The sequence below is a fragment of the Panthera pardus genome, unplaced genomic scaffold, assembly GCF_024362965.1.
Source record: "Panthera pardus isolate Hobbes unplaced genomic scaffold, ASM2436296v1 HiC_scaffold_12, whole genome shotgun sequence".
NCBI lineage: Eukaryota > Metazoa > Chordata > Mammalia > Carnivora > Felidae > Panthera > Panthera pardus.
This window is the reverse complement of record NW_026526677.1, coordinates 110,851,644-110,874,174: the sequence shown is the minus strand read 5'-3', so window position 1 is coordinate 110,874,174 and position 22,531 is coordinate 110,851,644. Positions and strand designations below refer to the sequence as shown.

At 45.2% G+C, this 22,531-nt stretch overlaps 1 protein-coding gene across 1 annotated transcript; it reads left to right on the top strand.

The window, feature by feature from the left end:
- The first annotated feature begins 193 nt into the window (after positions 1-193).
- On the top strand, positions 194-22,234 carry AASDHPPT (aminoadipate-semialdehyde dehydrogenase-phosphopantetheinyl transferase). Its single transcript, XM_019435270.2, has 6 exons — positions 194-452; positions 2,804-3,029; positions 15,499-15,620; positions 16,261-16,422; positions 18,627-18,698; positions 20,321-22,234. Exons 1-6 carry the CDS (start codon positions 309-311, stop codon positions 20,483-20,485), a joined length of 891 nt encoding a protein of 296 aa, XP_019290815.1. The 5' UTR covers positions 194-308; the 3' UTR covers positions 20,486-22,234.
- The last annotated feature ends 297 nt before the right edge of the window (positions 22,235-22,531 follow it).

Below are 22,531 nucleotides of genomic sequence, written 5' to 3'. Positions count from 1 at the left end.
CCTCCCTACGCTCCCTGAGGCCCCGCCCCGCGTGACGTCACGCGCTGCCGCAGAGCGCAGAGGCGGGCCTGCGTCTCCGCCCCTAGCCGTTCTCTCCAGGAGACGGCGGCGCGGCCGGGGAAAAGCGAAAGCCCCCTGGTGGGCGGGGCTGCGCGCGCACGTCGGCGGTGCCCGCCTCCTTCCTCCTGACGCCGGTGCGAAGGGGGTGGGGCTACGCCTGCGTCCACGCCACCTGGGCCCGGGGCGGTTGCGGGGTCCTTTCTCCGTGCATGGGCTAGCCCGCGCGGCGGTGCTCTTCGGTGCCTGCGATGGAGGGCGTGCGTTGGGCCTTTTCGTGCGGCACCTGGCTGCCGAGCCGCGCCGAGTGGCTGCTGGCGGTGCGGTCGATCCAGCCCGAGGAGAAGGAACGCATCGGCCAGTTCGTCTTCGCCCGGGACGCCAAAGCAGCCATGGTACTACAGGTTTGGGGGGGGTGGAAGGGCCAGGGCAGCCGCCGCCGGGGGTCGTGGGCCTCGGGCCGGCCTATACGTGCGGGCCGGGCGGCCGGGCCTCGGCGAGGACAGCTCCTACCCCGTGGGGGCTGCGCGGCCGCGGGGGCGGTGATGCTGGGGGCGACGCCGCCGCCCGCCCCACGGCGAGGGGTCTGCATCATGCACGTCCGGGGTTGTCAGATCTTCATCTTACCTCCGCGCGGGTCGTGCACCTGCCGGTGCGATGCTCCAGTCTCCACATCCTGAGAAAGTCTGCGCGCGGTAGGCCCTCGGAATCCCTGATGGCCCCACTTTGTTTAGCTCTGCACGCCGCCCAGCTGGGGGAGGCCTAGGCCAGCCTCGAGGCCTCGGAGAGTGCGCCCAGGACGCGGGCAGGGGGGCGAGTCCCGAGAAGGGGTCCTGGGCCTGAGGGAGGGGGCCTGGGCTGCGGGGAGGGGGATGGGCCGAGTCCTGGCGAGGGGACCTGGGCTGCAGGGAGGGTTCCTGGACCGCGGGGAGGGGGGTCCGGGCCGTGGGGAGGGGTGGGTCGAGCCCTGGGGAGGGGGCCCAGGGTCCCGGGTAGGGGTCCTGGGCCGCCAGGAGGAGGGCCGAGTGCCACGGGGAGGGGAGGCCGAGTCCCGGGGAGGAGGCCTGGGCTGCGGGGAGGGGTGGGTCGAGCCCCAGGGAAGGGGACTTGGGCTCCGGGGAGAGTTCCTGGATCGCGGGGAAGGGGCCCGGGCCGCGGGGAGTGGGGGCGAGTCCCGAGGAGGAGTCCTGGGCCGCGGAGACGGGGAGCTGAGCCCGGGGAGGGAACCTGGGTCGCGGGGAGGGATGGGCTGAGCCCCAGGGAGGGGACCTGGGCCGCGGGGATGTGGGTGGGCCCAGTCCCGAGGAGGGTTCCTGGCCCGCGAAGAGGGGGGACTGAGCCCCAGGAGGGGTCTTGGGCGGCGAGGAGGAGGGCCGAGTACTGGGGAGGGTTCCTGGACCGAAAAGAGAAGGCCCGGGCCGCGGGGAGGGGCCGTCTTAGGCATACCCCCGTACTGACTCTATACCTTGGGGAACGATGGTTAAACGGAATTACTTATTTTAGTGATATATTTTTAAGCAACATATGGAAAATTGCATTTGGAAATTATCTCTTCTGTAGACAGCATTTTGAAATAGCTTGTAGTTACCATCATTTCAAAGACCGCCAGTTCTTGAAAATGCCTCTGTATGGAAACGCTTTTTCCTTTATAAGGTGGGCTAATTGATAATGTTTGGAAGGCATATTGGTGAATTTTTTTAAAACTTTTTTTTTTTATAATTTGTAAGAAACCGTAATGCAGAGCATTGTGAGTTTTAAAAATCATTGTTAGAATGGAAGGGGAAAATACTTGAAAGGTATTTTATAAAATATCATATATTTTGTTACTTCATATCTTTGGGTATTTTTGTGTGGTTTTAGTAATTTACTAATTAAAGACGTGGGACACTGGGAGAGGTATGAGGTATATGTGAAGTAAGTCATGCATTGCTAATTGTGTGTGTGTGTTGAGAGAGAGACAGAGAGAGAGAGACAGAGACAGAGAATGGGGGAGGGGCAGAGATAGGGAGAGGTAGACTCCCATGCTGTCAGCACAGAGCCCACCATGGGGCTTGATCTCACCAATCTTGAGATGATGACCTGAACTGAAATCAAGAGTCAGGCACATAACCTACTGAGCCACCCAGGTGTCCCTGACTTGCTAATTATTGAAGCTGAGTAATGTGTCTATAGGGTCTGCATGTACTTGGACATAGGCAGAAAGATGTAGGAACAACAGGGTGGTTCCTTGGGAGATTGTTTATAATAGCTAAACTAGAGCCAGCCTAAATGTCTGGTAATAGGGGAGTAGTCCATCAAGAGGAGGACCTTGAGAGTATGAAGTACTATGCTACAGTTAAAAGGGTACAGACCAGACCCATGTGTACAGACATGAAATAATTCCCAGCACTTGCACGTTATAAAGCTTATGGATGGTGCAGGCCCGCTTAGAGTAGGATCTCATATATGAGATAGATAGCAAAAGCATAGCTAAATGAACACATATTTATTTAGACACGTCGTGAAAAGACCAGAAGGGTGCCGAATCTTAACATTGGTTACTTGTTGACAGGAGAGACTTTGACCTTTTCTTCGAGCTTCTTAAGCATTGCTGAAATCTTAACGCAGTATGTTTAGTACTTCCGTACTTTTAAACACTTAAAAATGAATATATTTTAGAAACTACAAAAATGGACTTTGTTACAGGCAACATACTTGAATCTTTAGTACACATCAATACATACTATGTGTTTTGCTTACTTAACAGGCCGGTCGTCTGATGATGAGGAAATTAGTTGCAGAGAAATTGAATATCCCTTGGAATAATATTCGTTTGCAGAGAACTGCAAAGGGAAAACCAGTTCTTGCGAAAGACTCCTTGAATCCTTACCCCAATTTCAACTTTAACATCTCTCATCAAGGGGACTATGCTGTGCTCGCTGCTGAACCTGAGCTACAAGTTGGAATTGATGTAATGAAGACTAGTTTTCCAGGTAATGTTGCATTTTTGCAGTGCACAAGTTACCAGTCTTGTGTTCTCAGTTCTTATCTGTCCGAAGACTCAGGCCAGGAGGTGTATTACAGATCTTTAAGTTTAGGAAAAATGTGCTCAGTAGTCAAAGGTGCTGTAGCTGAGAGAACATGTATCTGAAAAGGGTATATTTCCCTTTTTCTGTGAATATCCGCAAACGTCTGGAAAGGAAAGTTTCTCTGAATTGAGCACGCGTGTAATGCTTTGCCTAGAGGCAAAATGAAAATAACAAAGGTTTCCTTCTTGGATTATACCCTAGTTTGTTAAATAAGAATACATTTCAAACTGTTTTCGAAGATTGTTAACTTTTGTAAAGAATGGTTTTTCAGTAGCTTTTTGTATTATTTAAATAATGTTAAACCGAAATGAACTCCATGAACAGTCCGTTTCGAATGGCATTCTAGTTAGAAAACATAGTAATTATATTGTAAGAACTTCGTTTCATTCAGGTATTTTCCAGAATTTATGAGTAACTTGTTTTGCTTAAAAAAAAGAAAAAAACGAAAAAAACCAAACAAAAACATCTCCTTGGTGAAGTATACTATAGTCCTATAGTGGAGATGACCTGTATTTCTGGAATATTTTAATTACAGCTCTTTGCAGCACATTTACATGAGCGAAAATTAAGAGCAAGCCATTATTAAAATATTTAAGTTGCTTATATTTTGCGTTAGGTATTGGTAATTGGTGACCGTAGGAACTGCTTTCATTGACTGTGGGGTTGAGTATTCAGGCAGTTTTACTAGAGCACAGGTTCTCTTAACTGCTCTGTAGTTTTCATCACCTGTAACATTTAGTGAGCACTTACTATAAGCCGGCACGTTTTATTAAGTGCCTTATTTATATTGTCCATTTGAATTGTTCCAACCACCCCAGCATCGATACACTATTTTTATGAGAAGGTAAGTAACAGGCTAAGAAGAAAGGTGTTAATAAGAGAAAAACATTTTCCTAATTTCATGGTATAATTTCCTCATCTCCACACTATCTCCACCACAGTCTTTCCTTCTGTTGCCCTTACTCTGGAAGATTTGTGTTAACTTTATCCCCTGCCCCCATCTCTGCAGAGATGACTTCTTTACCGGTTAGCTGTCACCTCAGCCTTACTAGGGACACCTCTGTGAGCCAAAGTCATAGGTCGGTTCTTTTGTCGTGAGCCCTCCTAAAATATATTTCCTTCATTCCACTACATATCTCCGTTTATAATTATTTGTCAGGGTAATTGATGGTCTTTCTCTTGGTCCTTAGAGCCACATGAGAGCAGGAACTGTGAGCTATGTCCGAGGCTGGCTGCTGTCATATCTCTTAGCACCTGCCTAGTTCAGGTCATAACATCGTTAGCTCGCTCTTTGCCAGGTGCATGAAGAAGTACTCTGTGTCTTGGCCGGAGGCCTTCAGAGTGTGGCTGTGAGTCTCATTGCTCACAGTTGCTGTCGGGGTGTTCCTTTACCTCTCATTGCCACCACCTGCTTTTTTCCTCGCCCACGCTGTTCTCAGATTTGCAAAGGAGGCTCTACTAGTGACAATGGAGATTCTTGGCCTAAAAATTCCTGGATAAACATCAAGGCATTACAAAAACATTTTCTTTTTAACGTTTATTTATTTTTGAGAGAGAGAGAACACGAGTGGGGAGGGGCCGACAGAGAGGGAGACACGGAATCTGAAGCAGTCTGCAGGCTCTGAGCCCAGCGTGGGTCTCAAACTCACGCACTGTGAGATCATGACCTGAGCTGAAGTCGACGCTTAACCCACCGAGCCACCCAGGCATCCCAAGGCATTTTTTTTCTTAATGTCCTAAAATTGTTCACCACGTTTTGTGTGAATATGCACGTGTGTGTTTTTCCCAGGACAGCATCTGGTTTGCAGGAGCATCACAGAGAGCTTGTTCGGAAAAGCCACTGCTAAAAAGGAGATGTGGCAAGCATGGGAATGAGCCCATGTGCTTTCATAGCTTCCTTTTGTCCTTATTCCAAAAGTCAGAAATTATTTGAGAGGCCACTGGTCCTTTGAATGCAGTGTGCACAATGACACAAGAATGGCTGGCCACTGGGGCTCACGGCTACCTTGCAACTTTGCCTGTGAGATAGATTTTACTACCAGTTAGCTTCCCGGGGACAATATTGGCTGGTGGTCAATACTGGATAAATAAGGAACTACTAATTAAAATTTTTTAAAAAATGTTTTTATTTTTGTTTGAGACAGAGAGAGACAGAGCATGAGTGGGGGAGGGGCAGAGAGAGAGGGAGACACAGAATCGGAAGCAGGCTCCAGGCTCTGAGCTGTCAGCACAGAGCCCGACATGGGGCTCGAACTCACAAACTGTGAGATCGTGACCTGAGCTGAAGTCAGGCACTTAACCAACTGAGCCACCCAGGTGCCTTCACTAATTAAAACTTTTAATATTTAAAAAGTTAAATGAGCAAAAACTGAAAATTCAGTTTCCTATTATATTTTATTAGGACACCTTCCCCACCATACACATACACCTTTTTTTATTGATCTTATTTGGCTAATCACAGTGTCCAGACCTTAACTCTTCTTTGCTTCATTGCCAAAAAGCTCTTGACGTATCTCCTAACAGGGGAAGAGCGGTTTTCCGGTCACTGCGCTGGTTCTCAAGTGTGAATGGACAGTTTATCACTCAGTGAGAGAGGGAAGTAGACTTTTCTACTGCAATGGGGACTCATTTGAATTGCTCTGCTTATCAGAATAAGTGAAAGCCGAGCAAGGCACGTTCCCCAAGGTTGCTGAGTGATGGAGGGCACAACCCAGGCCGGCAGCAGAAGCGTAACTTTGTGGCGGACATTGTTACCAGATTGTCTTCCAGGTCGGAGTCAGCCGTTGGGGCATCCTTGGTGTGTGGAAACACTCCATTCCATTTTGTCTTCTGTTCCTGTCTGCAGGGAAGCCATCATGTAGGAACTTGTTAGCCATTTGTGCTGGCTAAAAGTCCCTCCCTCTCCCAGGGCTCCCGTCGCCGCTGGTAGGGCACTAGGGAGTAACTGCTGGACCCAGGCAGCCTTGGAGGGGGGGGGGGGGGTCTTCTAGCCAGATGCCCACAGCTGGAGGGGGATGTGGCAGCTGCTGCTGTGTTCTCTGCTTCTTGGAGAAAAGAGCTGGTGCAGGGCTGGCCCTCAGGAAATAATTGTTTAGTTAATGTCCAGACAGGAGGGCTTGTAAAGTGCTGGGGACCCCAGGATGGGTAATGCGCCAGTGCAGCACATTTCTAACTCCTGGGGACAGGTGTTCTGTAGGTCCTCGTGATAATTTGCCGCCCCGGATTGGGAAATTGGTTTTTCCTTCATTTTCTAATTTTTATCTAGCATCAAAGCCTTTTGTGGTTAATGAGTATGAAAGAAAATACAGTTCTATGAGTTTTTTAGTTGTGTTCCCACCTTTACAAAACAAGATAGACACAGTATCAAAATTATTATTTAGATTTGGGAAAAGACCAAAATAAGTTTTTCCCATGATTTTACATTTTCAGGTTCCCATTTTTATTATAAACTTTGCTGGATAGTAATTGGCAGGACAAAATGACTCGATGTTTTGAGATTTGGTACTAATTTAATAGCTTAGAAATGACTTAAGGCACTGCTGTCTAGAACAGCTGCTACGTAAATTGAGCACAGTGAGTATAAAGTGCACGGTGGGACTATGAGGTAGGAAGGGTGGTCTGGTCTTCCTGTGTCCTTCCACTTTACTGTTCCCCGTGCAGCTGTAATAGCTTCCTGACTGCTTCCTGCTTTTGTGCTGTTGGTACAGTTCTCTGTACCGAGTGCAGTGGTCTTTAAAAATACCTACAGCAGTTTTCTCAAAACTCTTGGTTTGGTTCTTAATAAAATCCAGTCCCCTTCTCACAACCCTGTGTCCTTCTTGTTGGTACCTCTCTCTTCTTCTAGCTGCTGTCCTTGTCTTTCATTGCTTCGAGTAGCAAACTGCTCTGCGTCCTTGCAGAAACGCTGATCTTTTCTTCCTGTCCTCTCTTTTCCTGAGTACCTGAGACCTGGAGTGTAAGAGGTAGTCAGTTACTCCTTCAGTTTTTTTTTTAATGTGTATTTATTTTTGAAAGAGGGAGACTGAGAACGAACAGGGCAGGGGGAGAGAGAGAGAGAGAGAGAGAGTGAGACACAGAAAGAATCCAAAGCAGGCTCCAGACTCTGAGTTGTCAGCCCGGAGCCCGATGCAGGGCTCGAACCCCTGAACCGTGAGATCATGACCTGAGCCGAAGTCAAATGCTCAGCCGACTGAGCCACGGCACCAGCCAGTTCCTCCTTCGAAGAGACTTTTCTGACCACCGACTGGCCTTCTTTTCCTCTGTGTGGCCCTTCTCATTTGTCCTGACAGCCTAACTCCTGGACTGTCGTCTGTCCTTCCTCATTAGATGAGGTTGGGGATTGTGGCTTCTTGCGGCTTTGCTCCAGCGCACCCCGTACGTAGCCGAGGGTGCAGCCACCTTGCAGGTGCTCCGTAAATATTTATCACATGTGCAAATGAGAGGAGTCCTAGGCTTGGCTAAATGTGTTCATTACAAATGAGAAAGTGAGAACACATCCGTGGTGGAAAACGTTACAAGAGAAACTGTCCTGGTCAGTGAGTTGTGGTTACACGCATTTCCTCCTGTTGAGTCGTCTTCCTCGCCCTCCTTTGTCTCCACTGCCTCCACTCCGCTCCCATCCAGGTCTCACCTGCTTGCTCCCGAGGTTACTTTCACAGTCTTTCCCGCGTCCGGGCTCCCGCTCTCCTGGACCCGCGTTCTGCAGGGGTGCTTACTGATCACGTTTGTCTTCTTTCAGCCTGGACACATGGAAGCAGGTAGCTGAAATAAGTCACACTTCCTTCTGTACTCCGACCTCCTCCCTGGAAAACCAGGTCTTCCCAGCAGGGAATATCCCCTTCCCAGTTACAGGGTGGGGTTGGCTGTGGGGCACCTTCCTCTGTGCTGATGCTTCTATGTGTGTTAGAGCCTTGGATGTGTTATCTTACTTCGTCTTTTGATGCCTAGGACCAAGTGCTATTTTTATTTTAGAGACTAGAGTAAGACCCCGGCCCTAGGCGACAGCTAAAAAGTAGATCATGGAGGGGCGCCTGGGTGGCTCAGTCTGTTCAGCGTCCAACTACGGCTCAGGTCATGATCTCGCAGTTCGTGAGTTCAGGCCCTGTGTAGGGCTCTTTGCTGACAGCTCAGAGCCTGGAGTCTGTTTCAGATTCTGTGTCTCCCTCTCTTTCTGCCCCTCCCCTGTTCATGCTCTGTCTCTCTTTCAAAAATAAACATTAAAAAAAAAAAAAAGTAGAACATGGATTTGTACCCAGGATGCAAAGCCCACCTACGTAGTCTGTAATATGTGGCCTGTCTGTACTAGATTGTACTGATTCCTGTTTAATGTTTACAGGTGCAAAGTATGTGAAGCATTCTGCAGAATGGGGTTAAATGAACTTAAGGTTTTCATGGAGGAATTCATGTCTAAGAGTATGAAAAATACAGTGAGACGGGACTGGCTTTACCATTTCCTACGAGTTTGTTAAGCATTGTAAACACAAGAATAGAAAACTGACAGTTAACAGTGAGAGCCTGGTGTCTACACAAAATAATAGTTCAGTGGGCAAAGATTATTGATTACATGGTGCATTATTCTCATCACTAGAGCAATAGCTTATCGACTACTCGAATTTATGATTTGTATAAACTGCTTATCAGTACTTTCTAATCATTGTATAAAACTTCTTTATATATTGTGGATATTAATGGTTTATTGACCAAATTTGTTGTATTTTGCCCATTGTATTATTATTTACCTTTTAAATTTAGTTATATTTTTGGCCATATGAATTATCTTTTGATTGATAAATTCTGAATTCTGTCTTATTTGGAAAAAATAATTAAATTGATATAAGATATTCTCTGCCCATAGGGTGGAGTCCACTAGATTTTGTTCTAAAATTGCAGTTTTAGGGGCATCTGGGTGGCTAAGTCAGTTGGGTGTCAGACTCTTGGTTTTGGCTGAGGTCATGATCTCAGGGTTTGTGGGTTTGAGCCCCGGGTCAGGCTCTGTGCTGACAGCATGGTGCCTGCTTGATTTGTTCTTTCTTTCTCTCTCTCTCTCTCTCTCTCTCTCTCTCTCTCTCTCTCTTTTTCTTCCCCTCTACCACTCATGCTGTCTCTAAATAAACTTAAAAAATAAAATTACAATTTTATTTTTACGTTTAAATCTTTAATTCTTCTAGAATTTGTGTGTATATGATGATTTATATCCTAATGGCTAAACAGTTCTATCACCAAAGCTGGATAGTTGAAGGCCTAGACATGGACAATGCCTGGAATGATTGCGTACTTAACAAAGGTTAGCTCTGAGGTGGTGGTGGTTATATGCATAGAGTGGTGTTTTTTTGTGTTTTTTTTTTTTTTTTTTTTTATGTTTTATTTACTATTTATTTTTGAGAGAGAGAGGGAGGCACAGAATCTGAAGCAGACTCCAGGCTCTGAGCCATCAGCACAGACCTAATGTGGGCCTCGAGCTCGTGGACCGAGAGATCGTAGCCTGAGCTGAAGTCGGACGCTTAACTGACTGAGCCACTCAGACGTCTGTACAGTGATGGTTTTAAAATGGTGGTCAGGATACTAAAATCAGCCAGGCTGCTCCTCAAAATGCAGATTCCTTGAAACCCCCCCAGACCTACTGGACCAGAATCTCTGAGAGCACAGCTGGTTTCTCAGGTGAATGTCAGTCGTATTAATGTTTGGGGATCCCTGTACTTGGTATAGTTTACAGATCCAGCAGTGACGAAGTCCATAACCCGTCCCTTTTTTTAACGATGGAAGTCATGAGAAAGCCCTTAGATCCTTGTGTTACACTAGAGAACAAAGTTGGAGTTAGGTTTTCATGACGATTGCTAGAACACAGTGGAATTGTGTACTCTCTCAGACTTGTGGAAGCAGGATGCCTGTGAAGCTAGAAAGGTCAGAAGAAACCAAGTCCGCAGATGTGATCGGTTTCATATTAAATCTTCTCTCAGAAACCAGGAAATACATTTGTGGCACATACGACGGACAGAGGTTAACACTGTTAACGTACGAACTGCTGAAGTAGCGACAGGAAAACTGCGCCGACATGGTGAAAGCGCAGGGGATGCAGTGCCGCGCCTCGCAGAAGAGCAGTAACAGTGTGCACGACACCAGCGCCCCCATTTGTGAGGCACTGAGTACTTGGGGCCCTTTACACGTGTGTTCCGTAATCTCCCCCGCTCTGCCTTGTTGGAAGCTTTGGAACTACCGAGGTTGAAAGGACTGTCGGCACAGAGGCGACGGTGCCCGGACGTGAGCGTCTGACTCGCGGGCGCTGAAGCTGTCTGGAGTGTGGGTGCGTCTGCACACGTGACGTGCGTCGTGTGCCTGTGCCCTGGTTTCCGGGGCTCCAGAGCGGCCACTACGCACTCCTGTGTTAGACCCCAGAGGGCTGTGATGTCCTCAAGGCCACCAGTCAGAGTCGACAGGGCCGCGCTCCTCTGACGCTCTGGGGAGGACCCCTCGTTGCCTCTTCCTGGTTTCCTGGCCGCCCTTGGCCGCCCTTGGCTTCTAGCTTGGCCACCTCGGTACCACCTGCATCTTCCTAGATTCTCTCTGTGCCTCAGTGTTTCTCCGTCACTGGATACAGGGCCTGTCCTAATCCACTGTGACCTCATCCTAATGTGATTCCATCTGCAGGCTACACCTGAGGTTCTGTGTGGCCATGAATTTTGGGAGATGCTGTTCAACCCAGTATGGTCCATCCTCCACCTTCCCCCATAAATGTATCTCTTTCCCACGTACAAAATAAATTCATCCCGTCCCAGCCTCTCCGAGCCTTAGCTTGTCCCAGCATTCACTCTGACTCCGGCATCTCTTCCGAATATCATCAGCTCCAAAGCTTCGACGTCTCATCATGTGGATGATCTAACTCAGGTACAGGTGAGGCTGGGTATGTTCCATGGCAGGACAGAATTCCTCTCTCTCCTGTGAACCTGTTAAGCTAGAAAATAAACCATCCGCTTCTGTAACACCTTGGGGAATAGGCGCAGGGTAGACTTTCCCATTTAAAGAGGGAAAACTGGGAAAGGGAGGCCTTGGGTCCCAAGCAGGTTGAAAAGCCAACAGGGCAAACTTTGTATGGTTTCGAGGCCTGAGAATAGTCCGTGTCTCCTGCTCTGTTTCCTGGTCCTGGGGCCTCCCCCACCCTCAGGCCCCTCTACCTGCCTTCAGGGGGTCCTGCCCTCTTCCTGAAAGATTACACATTTGCAGCCCCTGAGTCCCGTTCTTGCTCTCCAGGCCTGTTTCTTGCCACATGTGTTGATAGGGGCATTTATATAGGCACTACGAGCTGCTGGGGTTCAGGACTGCCTGAGTGGGGGTGTCCAGCCCAGGTGCCCGCATCTCACTCTGTGCCCTCCTGCTCTAACAGAGCTCCTTTGTCAGGATTTGTGAAAGGCACCTGAGGACCTCATACATTGTTGCTTTATTCTGGGTTTGTGCCTCGGTAAATTCCCACACAAGTCCATCATCATTGTGCACATACTGGCTCAAAGTCTAGAATAGAAGTCTGTCCCTCCCCCGCTCCTGTGGAAGCAAGAATATATGTAATCCAAAAAATGGCACTACTAGAATTTCTAATTGGAATTTTGATTAAAAGCTAAATTTCACTATTTCGAAGCACACAGATGGACAGGGCTCAACCCCTCCCTAAAGTAACAGATCCCTTTTAAGGATGGTGAACACATTGGTGACATTGGAGGACAGATTGGCGTAGGTGGGCTTTGAGGTTCTGCTACTAGTGGGATTTCTTTTTGTAGGTTGGCAATATCAGCTTGAGGTGTTTGTGTGAACTCTTTGTTGTGGGTTATCACTGAATGTTTAGTCAACCTACCAGTTGGTCTGTGGTCTCGATTAGTTGATCGTTATGAAGCTTAGTACCTAACACTGCTTTTCCTAAAGGCTAAGCAACAAGAGGGGTAATCTGGTTTCCGTAAATGTGGTTAGTGGTTTTGTTTTTCAGTCACTTCATCTTCCTTACCTATCCCCTTCAGCATGTGGTGGGATGATTAAATCTGACTCAGGAAACATGAATACGTGATGGTATTATTAGGTGGTTTGCCAGATTATATGTTTGATAATTATGCTGCCTTCAGATCGTTTGAGGGACAAATGTACTGTTCTGGTATTTCCTACTGATTTCCTCCCCCGCCCCCGAATTCCAATTTCCTAGGTAAACTACCTAGCAGAGGACTCACCCACTGTGTATTTCCACCATAGTGCCACACTGTGGTGCTCTTGTGCTTTGGCCAAATAATTAGAAAATCCTCTTTTCTTGCTGTCACATCTCTTATTTTGTGGAATGGATAAGATGCTCTCAAAAGTATATGAAAACGCCCTCATATTGGGTACTTTTTTAGCTGTACATAATCAGTTTGTGATTGCTTTCAGTGATTGTGCTAGAGTGCTTTTTATGTTCATCATTTTCTTTTTATTAGCATGCATATTTTTTCTCTTGATTGCCCCATATTATGTAGTTAAAAAATTAGAGGGCTTTATCAGTTCGTTTTTTTTTTTTTTTTTTTTTTTTTTTTTATTTTTTTATTTATTTTTGGGACAGAGAGAGACAGAGCATGAACGGGGAGGGGCAGAGAGAGAGGGAGACACAGAATCGGAAACAGGCTCCAGGCTCCGAGCCATCAGCCCGGAGCCTGACGCGGGGCTCGAACTCACGGACCGCGAGATCGTGACCTGGCTGAAGTCGGACGCTTAACCGACTGCGCCACCCAGGCGCCCTATCAGTTCGTTTTTTATTAGCATGCATATTTAATCTTTTTTGTCTTGATTGCCCCATCTTATTTAGTTAAAAAATTAGAAGGTTTTTTGAAGGTTATGAAGAAACCAACAAACAAAATGACATTATAGATGACAATAGGCATATATTTTTAACTATGGCATTTGGGGCAGTGTTCCATTAAAGCTATAGTTCTCAAAATATACAGTGTAGTCTCCAAATCAAGGTAGCTGTTTTCCCCACTGTTAGTGTTTGCACTGTGCCAGAACGTGTTCAAGAGGAAGCAGTTGATGATTTACCTAGATACAGTGCTCCCCGTGTTTAAATTCTCCAGATTTATTGTCACTTTCGAGTGTCATTTCTCAAGCCACGCCATGTGCTAGTGCTGTTTGCTTTCTAAGGAGACTGTGTTTAGTAAGGGCCTTGAGGGAGGTGTTGGGAGAGTGAAGCACGGGACCATCAGAGGGATCCCCCTCCCCTGGGACCCCAAGATCAGCTAATATTTCAGTGCTGTTACGTGAAATGACTTGATAGGTCTGCTGGGCTGCTTTTAGGAAGTAACAGAATTTTAGCAATGTGAACAACACAAACAGTGAACGCTAATTGAACTCGTAAACTATTGAAATGTATTTTTCTCGAGAACAGAGTGCCAAGGAGAAGATAGTTGGATTAAATGAGTCTGTTGAACTTGAAAGTAAATGAGAGTCTTTGTCTTGATCTGTAAAGGACCACATCACTCCCCACAGGATCATCAGAAGTATCTCCTGGCTAAGGAGGACACTCTTAAGTCTGCTGAAGTGGGAATGGTGGGGGATCGTGAACAGTTCTGTGGAGGAACTGATTTTTGATACTTTTACCCTTGAGATCACTATGGGAACGATACTTGGTTGCTGTAGGACCGGCTGTAAGCTCCCTGTGGAGACGCAGTCCATAGCATTCCGGTGTGCAGTACTGGGGCGTTTCTAGAGTGAAGTTAGCGGTGCAATGCCAATAACGCGTGAAGCACGGGGATTCAACTTGTGGTCTCCAGACAGGCGTCTAACACCCACAGAGCGTGTGCTGGTGGCCGTCACTGGAGGACTTGTAGCTAGTGGGAATGTCGGATTTTAGAGCTGGGTGTTCTAGAACTGTGAGTCGGAGCTAACACAGTCTGCGAGGGGACGGCCACGAAGAGGAGGCCGTGCTCCGCGAGGGACTGTAGTCGTGAACTAAGGACACGGGACAGCAGGGCATGGGGCAGTAATGGACCAAATGATGGTTCGTTTCGTTTATCCACGTGGTGAACGTTTGTGGGCCTTCTGCCCAGGGCCAGGCTCTGATGGGCTCTCCAGGCTGGCCGTGGGGGAGGCCAGGCACCATGACTGACCCATGTGTGACCATTAGTTCTGTACACATTTGTGTAGTATTTACAGTTGACATATTTGCAGAATCAATAAACAAATACAGAAACATCCTGTCTAGTGGTAACGATAGATAAGCACATAGTTCTGTTTTGGAAAAATATGGGAGACACATCTTGTATTTTTAATTTGTGTCTCAGCTCTCAATTCTGAGAATCAGATTCCTTGAATTATTTGTTATTTATGTTCAGAATGCTCTGTGATATTTTATTGTCTATGGAACAGAGGGTCTAGGGGTGTATCTCAATTTTTTTGAAAAAAAGCTTATTTCACAGTGGCATCCCTGAAAAGGCAGAAATTAGCATCTGTTTTCATTTGGAAAAGTCAAATGAGAAAACATGTTCGGAAACCATTCCTGTGAAGGAAAGAAGTGTAAAGTAGTTTTCCAAAGTGGTCACTTAGAAAAAACCAAGAACAGGAGTGCCTGGATGCCTCCGTCTGTTGAACGTCCGACTCTTGATTTCAGCTCAGAACATGATCTCCCAGTTGTGAGATCCAGCCCCGCGTCGGGCTCTGTGCTGACAGCACAGAGCCTGCTTTGGTTGGGATTCTCTTTCCCTCTCTCTACCTCTCTGCCCGTCTCCTCTTGGGCTTTCTTTCTCCCAAAATAAAACTTTAAAAAAAAACCCTCGGGGCACCTGGGTGGCTCAGTCAGTTAAGGGTCTGACTTCACCTCAGGTCACGATCTCTCGCTCCATAAGTTCGAGCCCCAAGTCAGGCTCTGCGCTGACCGCTCAGAGCCTGGAGTCTGCTTCGGATTCTGTGTCTCCTTCTCTTTCTGCCCCTCCACCTCTCATGCTCTGTCTCTGTCTCTGTATCTCTCTCTCTCAAAAATAAATAAACATTAAAAAAAATTAAAAAAATAAACCCTCAGCTTTCTAGCAGTTCTCAAAAACTTACAGTAAAGGAATTGCTTTTTTTCCCTGTCCTATAGCAAAGTAAAAAATGTAAACCCCAGAGGAATATACCTCTTTTTTAAGAGTGTTTGTTGTAGATTTCTGATACTTGACCACATCTAGTTCTTTTCCTCCATGTTATTTAGAATTTATACCACATTTGGCTGGTAAATTGTATCAGATTTTCGGAAGGCATCTATCAATACAACTGTGTGTTGTTTTTTTCCCATTGTTATTTAATCACAGAATTTCACTATTTCTATAACTACCCTTGTGTTCCTGGGCTAACCCCTGCTTGTCACTGTCTATTTTTAATTGTGTATTTCTTCAATTGACAGGTCGTGGTTCAATTCCAGAATTCTTTCATATTATGAAAAGAAAGTTTACCAACAAAGAATGGGAAACCATCAGAAGCTTTAACGATGAATGGACTCAACTGGATATGTTTTATAGGAATTGGGTATAATTTCTTTCTAATTTTGAGAGTTAAAAGCCCATGATGACTCATTGTCTTTACTAAAAATCGGCATCAAAGTCCTTTGGTTACTAGGGGAGTTCCTACAGTGTTTAAAATAAATGGGTGATTGTTGGGAACTTTGTGATTTTTTTTTTTTTTTTTTTTTTTTTTTTTGGAGGCATAATTAAATCTTAATGACAGTTAAGAAAATGAAGTGTATATTCAGTGGTCAGTTAGAAGGTACTTGCTCTTAAAGCTCAAACAAGACATTTCTCACAATGTTTAATGTTTTTTTTTTTTCAAAGGAACTCGTACACACGAGGCCTTATTTAACAAACACTACTGTAATATTCACTATATGCCAGAAAACATGCCCTTCGTGAATTGGTTAATTTAATGATCACGACAGGGCTGTGAGGGAGGTGCTGCTACACCCAGAGCAGAGGCCCAGGGGATCAGATGATTGACCGTGTGATCCCATGTCTGGTTTGTGTCTGTGCTAGTGCAGGGGTAAAAGTAATGATGACAACTTGGAGTCATCATGTAGCATAGAGCTAACAATCCAGATGTGTGGGGCCTGTAGAGTTGATGGAGATTTTACCCGCTAAATGCTCTGCTAAGAGAAAATTGTTCTGTATTTTAGGCCCTGAAAGAAAGCTTCATAAAAGCCCTTGGTGTTGGCCTAGGATTTGAATTGCAACGGCTTGAATTCGATATATCCCCATTAAATCTCGATATAGGCCAAGTTTATAAAGAAACACGTTTGTTCCTAGATGGGGAAGAAGAAAAAGAATGGGCATTTGAGGTAAAAAACTTAATCACTTGCTGTAAGAATTTCTTTATTTTGTGCATGTCTGTGAGATTAATTAGGGGAGGCTACTCGATGAAAGTGGGCATGACAGGAAGCATTGTTGGTGCCCTGCAGGGGAGGTCAGGGACCCCAGGTGTGAGCGCGGTGCCCTGCCGGGGGTGGTCAGGGACCCCAGGTGTGAGCGTGGTGCCCTGTGGGGGGCGGGGAGGGGGGTCAGGGACCCTGGGTGTGAGCTTGGTGTCCTGCAGAGGAGGGTCAGGGACCCCGGGTGTGAGTGTGGTGCCCTACAGGGGGGCATCAGGGACCCCGGATGTGAACGTGGTGCCCTGCAGGGGGGGTCAGGGACCCTGGGTGTGAGCTTGGTGCCCTGCAGGGGGGCATCAGGGACCCCGGGTATGAGCGTGGTGCCCTGTGGGGGGGGGTCAGGGGGTCAGGGACCCTGGGTGTGAGCTCGGTGTCCTGCAGAGGAGGGTCAGGATAAAATATTCTTGCTCCCTTTTGGTTTGTCAGAGATTATAGGGAAATTCTGGTATTTACAATAATTTCATGGATAAAATTTATAAAGTTAAGAAAATCTTGAAAATTTAGAAAGTCTTGGAAGTTAAACTTCAGTCTTCAGTTCAGTAGCATTGAATGAACTCGTGTCAGTAGTAAGTTGCTAGTTTCATTTCCTTTTTCACCTGATTCTTACTCGTGCACTGTTCTTGGCAAGAAGGATTTAGTGCAGAGCTCACCACACAGGGCTTCTGTTCTCATGTGGGTTCAATGAGTTGTATCTGCCGCGTCAGATGCCTTATTTACCTGTTGCTGATGAGGTCTGAGTAGAGAGGACGAAGCTTTATGGTGAAATCAGTCTCACTGAATTGTGGCTGATGATGAGATAATGTGAGTGATGAGCGGGGCATCCTGGCATTCTAGTGGACGGCCCACAGTTCCCTCTGATGTTCCCCTCAGATACGGACACCACAGAGCCCATGATCTGAGAGATTGTCCCAAAGTAGTGACAGCTGAAACCTGTGTGCATTTACGATGCTCATGCCGTCAGCATATTCAGTGTGAGCAGTGGAAGACCATATATCAACAAGCGTAATTTTGTTCATAAAATGGATATCGTGGGCTTGTTTTTAGTTAAATCTTCGGACATTTAGCTGGTTATATTTTTTCTTCTTTTAACATATCTGTCCTTACTGGATTTCTTTCTTTTTTTCTTTTCCGCTCATTTGGTGTGAAGATATGAAGAAGATACTATTTCTGATTATAGTTTCCATTTCAAATGATACCTTATGAAGGGATGTCTTAGGTGTCTTTTCTTTGAAAATTTTAATAGTTTTGGAGGTTTTAATTTTTCTTTTTTTAAGTTTATTTATTTTGCGAGAGAGTATGGGAGGGGAAGAGAGAGAGTCCCAAGCAGTCTCCGTGCTGCCAACGCAGAGCCTGACACGGGCAGGGTTCAATCCCATGAACCATGAGATCATGACATGAGCCTAGATCAAGAGTCAGATGCCTAACCGATGAACCACCCAGTGCCTCTATGGTTTTTAGTAGTTGGGAATTGAGGTAACTGCCTCGATATCTATTCTAAACCCCCTTCCCTGTTGCTTCAGACATAGGGGAAAACAGAAAACAGTAAACAGTGTGTTAAGTCTTAGCTATGAATTTCCACTGAGTTTCCAGGGGCTGTACTATTTAGTTACCTGAATGCTTATAAACCAGTGTTGCAGTCTGATTTTTTACATATACACTTCAAACGTCACCTGTGAGGGCTGCTGAGGACCCAGATGTGCTTCTAGATACAATAATCCATCTTGTTATCAAGACATGACAGCTGGAAGCAGTAGTTGATCCTGGATGAGCTCTGGTTTTGGAAGGGGGAAATGCTGTGAGGACATTACTGGATTAATTCACAAAAATTGGATTATAGGTAGTCGATTTAAGTATTCTTTAAATGTCAGTTTACTGAAGCTATTAGCTAGTGTGGTTGTATAAGAGAATATCCCTATTAGCAAATACATATTGAAGTATTTACAAGTCAGGGGCCACGATCTGTGTGACTTCTTAAATGGTTCAAGGGAGGCAAGGGAATATATGTGTGTCGTGTGTGTAGAGAGACAGGGACACTGAGATTTAAAAATGGAAACCGAAGTGTATCTGAGTTTGCACTTTCAGTAATATGTTATCCACTACCTTTTATTTTTCAGGAAAGCAAGATAGATGAGCACCATTTTGTGGCAGTCGCTCTGAGGAAACCGGACGGATCTAGACGTCAGGGGGTAAGATTTTAAGATTTCTCTTACTTCTTTCTAAAAAGCATGAATCCTTGTTGAATGTGTTCTTTATTGAATAGAAGCAGTCATTGGGTTTATATCCTGTTAGAGTTGTGTGTTTGTTTTTTAAGATCATAGATTGAGAAGAGTTTTACATGATCAAATCTTTAAGATCCTGGAATTTCACAGTAATTTTTATAAAGCATGTTATCTATTTTTTCACATTCGTGAATATTACAAAGAAAAAATGTCTCCAGTATTGTCCTAGTCTTATATGTTGGTAGAAATTCAAGATAATCACTGTCCCAGGCATCTTACCAGTGGTTTCTTCCCCATGAACTGGAGCTGGGTTGAATGTAAAGGTTCAGTGGAGGGTGTTGAGTGATGGCATTATCTGTCGGATGGAACCCCTCCACCTTCTGTAGTAATCCCCCAAATGATTCCCAAAGTGACAGGGCCAAACACGTGTGAGGCCCTGTGTCACGCTGCTATGGGACACTGGTCTCTGTTCTTCCTGCCACAGTCTGTTCTTTCTTCTGTGCTGAGTTGTTGAGTGAAGAAAGTGAAACAAACCAAAACACCCTTCAGGTCAAGGGCCCTCAGCGTCCATGTACACAGTTGTGATTCTGCGGGAATATATTTGTAAGGAATCCTGGTCATGTTGTAATAATTGGAGCTATATGCGTGTCCTTCTTTCTCAGGAATCCACGTGAGACACTAGCGTGATCGGTAGATATGTGTCGTTACTGCTGGAAAATAGCTCGATGCACAGACAGTACTCTTGATAAATTTATCAAAGGATTAAAAGTCTTCTTAGATACTTTAATTACAAGGGGACAGTATGTTAAAATTGACCCCTCTTATCTGAAGAATTCTGGCCTTGATTACTTGTCCTCGTGTGATTTAGTCTCAGCTTTACACTCTGCAACTCTCTTGTTTGTATAGAGCTTTATACTTGTGTCAGTTGTGGACACGTGCTGCCTCCTTGTTGTGGCACTGCAGGGAGCCTGACAGGCCCCTGACCTGGCGGCTGGCTTCCAGGCCCGCGTCCGCCATTTAACCTGTTGTGAGAGGTGGCACCAATGTTGAAGAAGGTCCACCCTGGGCTGAGTTGCGAACAAGGGCTGTATCTGAGAATATAAGATGTAGTTTCAGGTTAGTGTTGAGGGAATCATTTCCTGTAGAAGTGTTGCGTCTCTTGTGTGGTCATGGGAATTTTGTCACATCTGTCCCTTAGAGTGTTCCTCACAAGTTTGCATTGTGGTTCTCTATCAGAAAAACCTACCTGCTTATGAAAAGTTACATATTTTGGGGATACTTTTAACTCATCTTTTGGGATCCTTTTAACTCTATGAGAATTTTTGGATGTGTGGCTTAGAAATCTGCATTTTAAACACATACCACAGGTTAGGCACCAAGAAGGTTCAAGAATTAGGTTCTTTTAACTTGTTATACTGACAACAGTAACATAAGGAGTAATTGAAGTTACCTAGAAATCCTGCTGTGTTGCAGTTCAATATTACTGACATGAATAATTTGGTCTTATTTCCCATTTCCCTAATTATGAAATTGATCATAAGATTCACATGCAGTAAAACAGTGGGGTAATCTCTTTTTTTCCCTTTTAGGTTCCAGCTCAAGATGATTCTAAACCAACTCCAAGGCAGTTTAGTGTCCTCACTTTTAATGATTTAATATCATCTGCTGTTCCTATGACCCCTGAAGATCCTTCGTTTTGGGACTGTTTTTGTTTCACAGAAGAAATTCCAATACGGAATGGTACAAAATCATGATATGATTCCCCAAGTAACAAAGGAAAATGAAAACTGTTTGTAATCTTCTGTATTCACTAAAACAATAAATGCCTGATAGTATCCAATTTTATTTCAAAAACCCGTTTTTATAAAAGCAAACCACTTTTCCTATTAAAAACACCAGGTTCTCAGTTCAAGCTAATTCCCTAGAACACACGTTTACCTCTTCTTTCCCAAATCGTACTGGATTGACAAAAGGAGTAGAAAAAGGAGCAGAATCTTACAGTGATAGGTGCTCATTGTAGAACAAAGTAGAAAATCGAATATGGAGAAAGGGAATATGTAAATTTTTATGCTTCAGAGATAGTGATTCCTAAAACCTGAAGTTTCTTTCCAGACCCTTTTCTTGGTAAATGAATCCCTATTAATCCACTTTTTTTTTTTCATGGAAACATAGTGTTTTGTAATTTTTTTATTGGCTTAACTGTATATCTCCTGTTCATTAGTCTGCATCTGTGGCTTAACTGGCTCTGAAGTCGTGACCAGAGGTAACAATATCCAAGTAACCCCGGGGCATTTGTCATCCGAATTGGCACACGGTTCCAAGGTGCCCGTAACCTCAGCCTCGGGTTATCGGTTCTGCCTGGGGCTCCTGTCGCTCATGGAGAGAGCTGCTCCCGTAACGTGAGCCTCACATCTTCATAGGATTGGGTCTAAAAGGCAGGGAAGGCCATTTCTCCTCTCAGTCTCATTGTCATCCGTGAAGAGAACTTCCCAACAGACCCCACAATGTTTCCCCCCAGCTTCTCTTGACTCAGATCGGACCCCTGATGTTAATGGCCTCTGTGGGGAGTAGACCTGCGGTAGGGAGCCCGGCGAGGGTGGGGACGTGGCATCGAAGGCGCCCGGCCACCTGCCATCACGGGGAAGGTCTGGTTTGCATCATGTGCACCCCTTCCCGTGCTGGACGTTGTGTCCATGTGCGCTGTTTACTATGAACACTGGTGTAGTGAGTGTCCTTGTGACCACATGTTGAGGAACATGCTTCTCGTCCTTAAGAGCATTTCTGGAAGTGGTTCACAAGGCTTAAACAGTTCTAGAACTTTGAGAAGAAAAGGCCGTGTGGTTTCCACTTCCAGCTAATGTCACATGTGAGACCACCCCTCCGCGCTCCCCCCCCCCCCCCATTCTCCCTGGTCAGCTGTACAAATTCTCTGTTTTTTTCATTTGATCTTTGCCAATATAAGTGAGAAATGGTGTCTTGTTTTTAAATTTGTATTTTATTACAAATGAGATTGATACATTATTGTTGTTATTAGCTGTGTTTATTCCTTCCTTCTGAACCAGTTGTTCATAATCTTTGCCTGTTTTAATTCAGTGAATTAGCACTTAAAGTGGGAACAAAATCTAGAATATGCCAAGACCATCATGTCGATGACAGAATCTGTTACACAGCTGTAGTGCATGTCTTGGGGACTTTAAGTCTTGTTATTGTGGGATATCAAGAAGTGAAAGAATTCTATTGTTTTTGTTACTAAAATTAATAATTGTGTGTAAATTGCATAAAATTAGATAATTTGCTTAGTAAAAAACACAACTGGAATGTTTTGTAATTTTTTATTTTATGAAGCATGCCCGAATACTCCAAGCAGAGCAAATAATGTGTTTTTAAAAGATCAAGTAACATATCAAATAGGAAACCTTGTTGTCCCTTAGCATGAATGTAATAGTGATATGAAAACCTGTCATCTGTCTTGTCATGATAATAAAGCAAATAACGTCAGTGAATTTTTATGAGCCAGGCACTGCGCTAGATTTCATGTTTTGTTTTTCTGTTTCTTAAAGTTACACATGGTTTACAGAGTCTAAAGAATCTATAGGCTCGTTTTTCTGAGTGAGAAATACCACCCCTTGACCTCATTCTTCCATTTCCTATCCCCCAGAGCAAGCTCTTTTTGTTATCTATTACCATATCTTTGAATAACGTGCTTCTGTTTTACTTGATTTTGCAATCATGGGCATTCTTTTAATTTCTAGTTTCAAAAGCTTGTTCTGTTTCCAGTCCATTATATATTCCCTTCCTGC

Bases quoted from the DNA above. Each gene is read 5' to 3' on its own strand.
- AASDHPPT (XM_019435270.2), top strand. From the start codon at position 309: ATGGAGGGCGTGCGTTGGGCCTTTTCGTGCGGCACCTGGCTGCCGAGC. The intron at 453-2,803 runs GTACTACAGGTT...CTTACTTAACAG, and splicing joins GGGACGCCAAAGCAGCCATG to GCCGGTCGTCTGATGATGAG. The intron at 16,423-18,626 runs GTAAAAAACTTA...TTTATTTTTCAG, and splicing joins AAAAAGAATGGGCATTTGAG to GAAAGCAAGATAGATGAGCA.